The 9,260-nt window shown below is 62.1% G+C and overlaps 1 protein-coding gene across 3 annotated transcripts; it reads right to left on the bottom strand.

Annotated features, from left to right (window-relative positions):
• Positions 1 to 4,623: 4,623 nt before the first annotated feature.
• FBXW5 (F-box and WD repeat domain containing 5) lies at positions 4,624 to 8,981 on the bottom strand. Of its 3 annotated transcripts, none has more exons than XM_082469484.1 (9): positions 8,822 to 8,981; positions 7,780 to 7,995; positions 7,440 to 7,597; positions 6,909 to 7,083; positions 6,564 to 6,712; positions 6,084 to 6,489; positions 5,738 to 5,885; positions 5,458 to 5,652; positions 4,624 to 5,386 (listed from the first exon to the last, which is right to left on the bottom strand). In XM_082469484.1, exons 2-9 carry the CDS (start codon positions 7,970 to 7,972, stop codon positions 5,137 to 5,139), a joined length of 1,674 nt encoding a protein of 557 aa, XP_082325610.1. In that variant the 5' UTR covers positions 7,973 to 7,995; positions 8,822 to 8,981; the 3' UTR covers positions 4,624 to 5,136. The 3 variants fall into 3 exon arrangements, with proteins under 3 accessions (XP_082325610.1, XP_082325608.1, XP_082325609.1); XM_082469482.1 differs by having other exon boundaries at positions 5,458 to 5,670; positions 8,822 to 8,978; XM_082469483.1 differs by lacking the exon at positions 8,822 to 8,981 and adding an exon at positions 8,492 to 8,794 and having other exon boundaries at positions 5,458 to 5,670.
• Between the last annotated feature and the right edge of the window lie 279 nt (positions 8,982 to 9,260).

The raw sequence follows: 9,260 nt of genomic DNA, 5'->3' as shown, positions 1-9,260 counted from the left end.
CCCACGTGCCTGGAGCCTGTGCTCCTCAACAAGAGAAGTCACCGCAATGAGCAGCCCGCACACCGCAATGAAGAGTAGCCCCCGCTTGCAGCAACTAGAGAAAGCCCACACGCAGCAACAAAGACCCAACACAGCCAAAAATAATAAATAAATAAATAAAATAAAAAGAGAAAAGAACATGTCTTCTGCTGCCGGTGAGGGGAGTATTCCGTACGTATCGATTAGATTCAGTTAGCTGATAGTTGTCATGGATTGAATTGTGACTCCCCCAAAGATAATGAAGTACTAACCCTCAGTAACTCAGACTGTGACCTTATTTGGAAATACGGTCTTTACAGAGATAAGTTAAAATGAGGTCATTAGGGTGGGCTCAATCCAATATGACCGGTGTCCTTCTGAAAAGGGGAAATGTGGACATAGACGTGCACAGAGGGAAGAGGACGTGAACAGGCCCAGGGAGAAGGATGCCACGTGAAGATAGAAGGTCGCAGTGATGCGTCTACAGGTCAGGAGCACCTGATGACTGGCAAACGCCAGAATCTAGGAAGAGGCCAGGAAGGGCTTCCCCCAGAGAGAGTGGCCCTGCCAGCACCTTGACCTTGGACTTTCATCCTCCAGAACTTTGAGACAATAAATTTCTGTTGTTTTAAACTTCCCAGTTTGTGGTACTTTGTTACAGCCACCCAGGAAGCTAACCCAGGAGAGGGGCTCAGTTCTCCTGCATGTTGCCGCCTCTGTGACTAGTTTGACCTTTACTGAGAGGAGCACCTAGTCTCCAACTGTAACTTCAGATGCATCTATTTCTCCTCTCATTCTGTCACTTCTTGCTTTGTGTATTCTGAGGCTCTGTTGTTAGGTGCACACACGTAGGATTGTTATATCTTCTTGGTGAATTTACTCTTGTATCAGTGTGTAATGTCCCTCTTTTTTCTTGGTAACAGACTTTTTCTGAAATGTGCTTTACTTTGTCTGATATTAAACATCCTGTTTCTTTTCATTGGTATTTTTGTGGTATACATTTTTCCATCCTTTTACTTTTAACTAACCTATACTATATTTGAGTGAGTTTCTTAGAGATGGCATAGTTGGGTTGTAGGTATTTTTGTTTTTAAGTTTCACGTTGACAATAATGTAATTATGGATATGCTAGATATAAGTTGACCATTTTGTGTTTGTTTTCTGTTGGTTCTCTCTGGGTTTTTTGTTTGCTTGGTTTGTTTTTTGACCGTGCCATGCAGCATGCAGGATCTTAGTTCCCCAACCAGGGATCGAACCCATGCCCCCTGCGTTGGGAGTGCGGAGTCCTAACCACTGGACCGCCAGGGAAGTCCCAGTATTCAATTTGAGTTTATCTGTTGTGATGCTGACTCTCTTTATGGTTTTAGTGGTTGTTCCAGTCTACTTGGAATCAGGAGTTTGCTCTTTAATTGGGATGTAGAAACCTTACCACCCTGGAGGCCCCTTTGTGGTTCCCCCGTTACCTCTGCATGTGCTGGACATGTCACCAGACGACATCATAACAAACCTCCTTTCAGCGGCCGAACGTGTTTGAAGAACTCCAGGAGAGTGTTTACCGTTTCTGTTGCTGCCCCTCCCTGCTGACCGCCCAGGTTTCCTGACACCACCTCCTTCCTGCCGGAAGAGCTCCCATCGGCATTTCTGTTAGAGCAGATCATTTTCACTGGATATAGAACTCCCGGCTGACTCTTTCCTTTCCCCCAGCACTTAAAAAATGTGCTACTTCTGGGAGTTCCCTGGTGGCCTAGTGGGTAGGACGCCAGGCTTTCACTGCCGGGGCCCGGGTTCAATCCCTGGTCAGGGAACTAAGGTCCCTCAGCGCACCCAAAAAAAAAAAAAAAAAGTGCTACTTCCTGTGGCCTCCGTGGTTTCTAATGAGGAATCTGTAGTCACCACAGGCTGATCCCCTGGGGCCGAGGTGCATCTTCTCACTGCTTTCAGGTTTCTCTTGTCTTCAGTTTTCAGCACTGATTTAGATGTGCCCGGGTGTGGATGTCCTTGAGTTTGTCCTTTTGCTCAACCTCTTGAATCTGTAGGTTTGTATCTGTAGGTTTATACCCAAATTTGGGGACGTTTTCAGCCATCATTTCTTCAAATCGCTTCCTCCTCTCTTTTTGCGCTTAGACCTTTGCTTGCCGTCCCACAGGTCCTTGAGGCTCTGATTTTCCTTTACCTGATCTTTTTTCTCTCTGTTCAGGTTGGACAATCTCTGTTGTCCTGTCTTCAGTCAAGTTCACTGACTCTTTTCTCTGACTTCTCCACCCTGCTATTGAGTCTGTCTGGAGTTTTAAATTTTTGGTTATTTCCCTTTTTTGTTTCTTTGCTGAGATGTTTATATCTTAATATCCACTGCAGAATGTGTTTGACTGCTCACTCAGGCATTTTATAATAGCCACTCTGTCTCTGTCAGGTAACTTCAACATCCTTGGCTTCCCTTGAGTTGAACGTTTCCCAGCTCTTCGTGTGCTGGGTAACTGTAGGTTAGATTCTGGACGTTGACTTCATCAGGTCTGGGTCTGGTTAGGCTCAGGCTCACGTTCCCACTGCCACCCGTGGGCTGGATCCCCCGTCAGCCCAGCCCCCAAAGCCATGCTCTTTCGGCCGGTCCTGCCTGCTGCTCTGTAAGCTCACCAAGCCTTGGGTCTGATCCTTAGGAGCAGACCGGCAGCTCAAGGGTGGTCCTGGGCGTCACAACCACTTCACGGGCTGTTTCTCAAGCTGCTCCCTCTGGTCTAGCTGCTGGCTCCCCGTCTGGCCTCCAGCCTGAAACCTGGCACTCCTGTTAACCCTGCCCTGTCGTGCCCCTCCTTAGTCTGGCCGTGCCTGGGGCCACACCTGGGGCCACACAGCCCCCGGCGATCACCCGGCCTCTCCGCACTCACTCAGCTTCCCGAGTCCCCTTTCCCGACCCCATGGCAGGCTGGCGGCTGTGCCGCGTGCAGGCCCAGGAACTGAGGGTGGGCACTGGTGAGAGGTGCCGGTACTGGGGGCCCCAGTGCTGCCGCCGCCCCTGCCCCGCCTGCCATGGCGCCCTTTTCAGAGCCCTCGGCTGCCCCGTGCCTCTGCTCAGGTTTCTGGCCACACCTCCGGAGGAGCAGGGCCTCGAGCCAGCTCCCCACCTGCACCCACCTCCCACGGAGCTTGGAGGCTCAGGCGTGCTTGCTGCCCTCCGTCAGACCTCAGCGCGCGTGCTCTGGGGATGGGGCTCCTCTTCCAACCCCCGTCTCCACGCGCTCTCCCTCCGCCTCCCGGGCCTCCCCGTTCCTCTGGCACGTTTGTTTCTCTGCTTTTTGTCATCCGCTTCCCAGTTCTCACACCAGCTGGGCCTGGTCCAGCCTTCTTTCCGTGGGTTAAGCATTTAGTTCCAATCACCCTATCTCTTCTCTGTTGGCTCCCTTCTAATTTTTTGATTTCTGTATGTTCTTGACTCCGATTCCGCTGCTTTTGTTTTGTAGATTTTGTAGGTTTCCTTGATGGCTTTAAATTAAACATATCTCCAGTCTTTTCCAGAAACCGCATCACCTTGCAGCTACCCCAGAGCGGTGGTGTCCGTGGGGTCTCCTGGCTCCTGTCTGAGGCCGAGCCGGGGCTCCTGGCTGCGGTTCCAGGCGGGTCCCGGGCACAGTGCTCGGGCTCCGCTGCCGTCGGGCTCCTTTCCCTGTTCTCACCCGTCCAGTGGTTCGGAGACAGACCCAGGGCCCAAGCTTCCCCGCTGCAGCAGTGGGGCCGGGCCTCTGTCCTCGGGGCGCAGCTGTGCCACTGGCTGGCTCCTCCGGGGACTTTGCCCTCCAGTCCGAACTCCTCCTGGGTCAGCTTCCCCGACCTCGTGTCTGTACCCGGCCCTGCCCAGCCCGTCTGCCTGCGGCCAGCTTGGCTCCGACCCCGCAGGCGACCGGGGCAGCCTCTGCTCACCACTGCCTCTGGCCTGGAGGAACATGCTGTCCCCCGAGGCCCGTCCACGTCTGTCTTCTCAACCGTCACGTTGGCGCGTGCCGAGTGTGGAGCCGATGGCAGTTCAGCACCATCTCTCCACGTGCAGCCGAGCTGCATTTCCACCCTGGGGTGTCCCGAGATGAACAAGTGGGCCAGGTGAGCCCCCAGGATGGGCCTGGGCCAGGCCTGAGGGTACAGCTGGGGCCACCCCCGCCCCTCTGCTGCCACCTCTGCTCTGTGTCCACACTGTCACGTGCCAGGCCCCAGAGGTCTGCCCCTGCCCCTGCCCCAGCCAGGGCACCCCCTTGAGGACTCAAAGCCCTGAAACTGGCCCCCCCGCCGCCTGCCCCGCCACCCGCCCCGCCTGCCGTCCCTGGTGCCTGGCAGCACTTGCCAAGCCGTGTGTCCCTCTGTGCCCCCTGCTGGTGGGGAGCGCACACGTGCCGGACGTGCTCCGGAGTCTCTGCGCTCAGGGACTTGTCCACAGAGGCAGCAGGGGCGGCGGCTGGGGACGCAGACTCGCGTCCCGCTGCCCAGTTCAGGGCAGCTCCAGCATGTGGCCTGGGGCACCCGCCCCGTCCAGCAGGCACGACGAGGGCCCGTATAGATGCCATGCCCCTCCCTGCACACACTGGATGCCACGCCCCTCCCCGCACAGACTGGTCGGCACTGTGCTGTTGCCAACTGTTTATTCAGACCCTGAACAGGTGACCAGTGACATGCAGGTGCCCTGGGCCCACGGCAGCCTGGCCTGCAGCAGCCTGACCCACATCTCGACCCTGACGCTGGGAAGTTCCCAGAGGAGGGAGCCTGGGCTCCCTGGGCAAGGCTGGGCCCAGCAAACACCGCCAGGGCCCCACAGGGCTGGCCGAGGAGAAGGTGTTGTGCAGACTGTCCCAGAGCCCAGGCCCAGGGGAAGGGGGTGGGTGAAGAGCGGGGGCCCAGTGTCCTGTGCAGCCCAAGCCAGCCAGAGACGGCCCCAGCTGCCCAGGGCTGAGTGTCACAGCTGTGGGAGGCGGTGTGCGTGCACGAGCGTGGTGGGGGCCGGGCCGTCCCCCCCCGTGGCCCCCGTCCTAAGGCATTTCTGCAGCAAGCTTCTCTGCCCCCGTGCGCTCTGGGCAGCAGCTCAACCCCCGGAAAAGGGCCATGGGCCTCTGTAGCCTCCTCGGTGGGTCCCAGCGCCCCTCAGCGCCTCTGGCTGGCGAACCAGGAGAAGAAGGGGCGAAGGCGCGGGCGCGGACGCAGGGCTTGGCAGACACGCACCGTGCGTGGCGAGCGCCAGGCTTTGATGGTGGCGTCGTCGCTGGCCGTCAGCAGGAGCTCCTGCTCCTGGGGGCTGAAGACCACCGAGTTGACCACGTCCTGGTGCCGCAGCTTGGCCAGGCAGATGTTGTAGTGGCGGTCCCAGACGTAGCCGTGCCGATCCTCTGCCCCACTGCGAGAGCGCCTGGGATGAGCCCCCGCCCGCCCACTGGGGCCCCTCCCCACCCGGCTCCGCCCCCAGACCTGGCCACGAAGTCCCTGCTGACGTCCAGGAAGATGAAGAAGCACTCATCGTTGGGCGTGTAGGCGCGGTGGGCGCGCAGGGCCCGCTTCACCTCCCGCATGGTCTTGAGGTCAAACACCAGCAGGTCGATCTCCTCCGCGATCGGCGGTGGCTGCATGGGGTCGGCCACCACCGAGCCGCTGGGCCAGGCGCGGCTGTTTACGTACAGGTACCTGCGTGGGCACGCTGCTCAGTAGGGGCCTGCGGACGCCCCCACCCAGGCTGCCAACAGAGGCCCACCTGTTGTCGGGGGACAGGCCCATGCCGATGATGTGTCCGTGCACGTCGATGACGTGGTCAAGCGCGTCGAAGAAGGCGTCGGAGCCCCGGCCCTCGCCCAGCACGGGCCCTGCCGTGGTCATCTGGTGCGGCAGGATCTGCTTGATGCCTGTGGGGACCGGGCGGGCAGCGCCTCGGTGCCTGGGAGCGCCCAGACGCCCGTGGCGCTGCCGGCCCTGTGCCCCCGGATCTGAATGTGCGCCCCGGGGGGCTGCACAAGCGCTCACCCCCAGGGCAAACGGAGGAGGGTACTCTGCGCACAGACCGGCCCCGCCCCGCCCTGGGAAGCCTCGCCCGGGCCCCTCACCGATCTGGTGCGGCGAGTAGGTGAAGCAGCCCGTGGTGAAGATGAGGAGTTTGCTGCCAGCGGCGGCCGAGCTGCGCTCGGGGGGCTTGGTGTGGCCCTGGGCCAGCAGCTCGGCCGCCTTGGTCTCCAGCGCGCACTCTGACGGCTGGGGCTGGGCCCGGCCCTCCAGGAGGCGCCGCAAGCCCTTGGTGCGGGCCGGGCCCGGGTCGACCGCCGGCTCCTCGCTGTCGCTGCTCAGGTCGAAAACACAGCCGGGATCCGCGCCAGGGGCGCCGGCGTCCAGCAGGAGCTCCGGGCTGTCAAAGCGGCTGCAGTCGGCCACCATGACGGTGCGGATGGTGCTCGCGTTGAGGTTCTGGATCTTGAAAAGCCGCTTCACCACGTTCACGTTCTCCGACTCCACGTCCTGGGGGCAGGAGCGCGGCGGTGGGCACGGGCTGCTGGGGGCCGCCGCCGGCCGCAGGGCCCCCCCGCGCGCACCTGGAAGGCGTTGTTGAGCCAGAGCACAGAGCACGACGTGATGTCCCCAATGCGGTGCAGGTTTCCCGAGATCAGGCTGGTGTCCGTGAGCCAGCAACCGAACACGTCGTAGGGCTTGTTGCGCACGCGGGACAGCAGGGCGAAGGTGTCTGGGGGGAGCAGCAGGATGGGGCGAGGGGGGGGTGGGGGGTGGGGGGGGAGGAGGAGCTGGAGGGATGGGGTGGGGTTGTCCAGGCAGGGGGCGGGGCTGGGCATTAGGGGCGGGGTTGTCCGGGCAGAGATGGAGCAGGGGCCTGGGTGGGACGGCCCCGGTGGGAGGGCCGCCCAGCCTCGGCCCAGTCTCACCTAGGCTGATGACAGCGATCTCGCCCGAGGAGGAGTTGTGGGGCCCCAGGAACACCCCGGATGCCAGCAGCAAAGAATCATCCTGGTTGAACTGGGAGAACTGGGTGTAGCTCCAATTGTAGGGCCGCATGTCTGCGCTGTGCAGCAGCGAGATGGTCAGGTCGTTGTTCCAGATCTGCATGGGGGGGCCGAGCAGGCGTGCCTCGTGATCCCGCCCTGCACGGGGCCCCTCTCCTGGTTGGCTCGGCTGAGCCGGTGCTTGGAAACCACCATCCGGTGGGGGCCCCTTGTCTTTGGCTGTCAGACCGCCGGAGGGATGTGAGTACGCGGGGCTTGGGGCCGGCTCTGGAGCAGCTGCGAGCAGGACCCTCTCTTCTCTGTAGGCAGGTAGGGCCACCCAGCCCCAGCCTCCCAGCCCGGGTGATCCAGGCCAGTGGTCCAGGTCCCGGGCCTCCCCATGTGGACGCAGCACACGGGCCGGCTGTCACTCGTGGCCTGGCCCTCTCTTCCTACAGGGTTAGACGCTCTCACCTTCACGGTGCAGTCTTTGGAGCAGGAAGCAAACTGGTAGCCCGAGTGGGAGAAGCTAAGGTGCAGGACCTGGTCGGTGTGCTCCTTGAGAGTCTGCACCTCCACGCAGGGCACTGTGTCATAGAGCCGCCGAAACTCCTCGTACCAGGATGTGGCCGCTGTGTGTGTGTGGGCGTGTCACACTGGGGCCCCACGCCTCAGAGCCAGGGCCCTGACAGCCAGGGGCCAGCCCTGCCCACCCTTTGGCCTCCCTCCCAGGCCCTGCGTTTTGAGGCACAGCCTGGCTGTCCTCGACCAGCATGAGGACCAGTGGGCTTCACGGTGGAGTGCAGGTGCTGACCTGGGTGTCGGGGCACGTTGCGGGCCACCTGGTAGTAGCGGTAGAACTGCTCCCTCCACAGGAACTCGTCCCGGGACACGGCCTGCCATTGGTGGCACACCAGCCCCGCGGCCAGCACGTCGGCCGGGCCCAAGTTCAGGAAGATCTGGTAGACGAGGCTGTCGGGGAGCAGGGGTGTGCCCCCCTCGTCCATCGTGACATTCTGCCCAGGCGGCCCTGAAACCCATGCATGGTCCCCTTAGCCGCCAGTTGGACCAGGGAGGACACCAGCCCCCAGGCCCAAGGAGAGGCGCAGGGGCCTGGGGCTGAGCTGAGGCAGCCCACCAACTGCCCCGCTGGGAATTCCATTGGACTAAGCATGTGCGGAGAACCCCCCTGGCCAAGGATCCAAGAGCTTCATCAAGCCTCCTGGACAGCCACGCTCCTCGGACCCCACACTCCTGAGGGTCCCCCCCGGAAAGGCCAAGTGATCCCCGGAACAGGCAGCTTCCCGGCCTGGTCCAGCCTGAGGTGGAGCTGGCGGCGGGCCCTGAGACCCCAGACCCACCCTCACCCCAAAAGGCCCCCTCCTCAGGACAGGCCTTCTGGGTGGGGCCCTCTGACCCCCCCCCCCCACAGGATCCCAGGGAGTCATCTGGCTGGCAGGGCTGGTGACCGCTCGGAGGCCGAGAAACGAAGGGTCGGTGAAGCCTGTGCACCCTGCCTCTCTGACCTTGCTGCCCCAGGCTTCGGAGCTGTCAACATGGGACAGAGATCCTTCTCAGGAGAGACTTGGGGCCGGCGGGACGAGGGCCAGCCCGCCCGCCCCAGACGCCGCCAGGGACACCAGCCGGCCCTGGCCTCTGCCCTCTGGCCTAGGGGAGCCCTGCCAGGTGGGCGACGAGCCAGTGCGGCCACTGCCGGGTGAGCTGGGGCCGGGGGCCGGGGGGCCGGGCCGGGGATCGGGGCGGGGTGACGACGCTCCCCGGGGCCAGGGCGCTGGGGTCCGGGCCGGGGTTCGGACATGGCTGGTGTCGACGCTCCCCGGGCCGGGCGCACTCACCGCGGCCGCCTCCGCCCGGCTGCGCTGCCCCCGCCCCGGCGTCAGGCCTCTGCCCGCTGACCCGCTTCCGCCCTCCGTCGCCGCTCCGGCCGCCGCGTCTCTATGACCGAGGCCACCAGGCCAACGCCACGAGCCCCGAGGCATCGATGGCCGTCGAGGGCCGAGCCCGGCAGCCCGCGTTGGCTGTTACTGCGCCTGCGCCTCAGTCCCCGCGGCCCGGGCGGTACTTCTTTGTGCGCCTGCGTTTGCTCGGTCTCTCCAGAAACAGCGCCCCTGGCGGCCGGGAGGGGCGGCGGCCGAGCGCCGTGGGTCGTGGGCGGGGCTGCGGGCGAGGCTCGAGATCTCCGGTTCGAGACTTGGCTCCGGCGCTTCCCAGTGTCGGGCGCAAGTGTTCTTCGCTGTGGGGATAAGACTAGTTCGTACCTCAAGGAGCTGTTGG

This window comes from Balaenoptera physalus (assembly GCF_965194825.1).
Source record: "Balaenoptera physalus genome assembly, chromosome: 7".
Lineage (NCBI taxonomy): Eukaryota > Metazoa > Chordata > Mammalia > Artiodactyla > Balaenopteridae > Balaenoptera > Balaenoptera physalus.
This window is presented reverse-complemented; position numbering and strand designations above follow the sequence as displayed.

What these genes read in the sequence shown, in the direction of transcription:
- FBXW5 (XM_082469482.1), bottom strand. Translation starts at nt 7,972, where the DNA reads ATGGACGAGGGGGGCACACCCCTGCTCCCCGACAGCCTCGTCTACCAG. An exon ending in CTACTCGCCGCACCAGATCG is followed by an intron (nt 5,886 to 6,083) that starts GTGAGGGGCCCG and finishes CGGTCCCCACAG; the next exon opens with GCATCAAGCAGATCCTGCCG. An exon ending in AGCAGGGACTTCGTGGCCAG is followed by an intron (nt 5,387 to 5,457) that starts GTCTGGGGGCGG and finishes GCGCTCTCGCAG; the next exon opens with TGGGGCAGAGGATCGGCACG.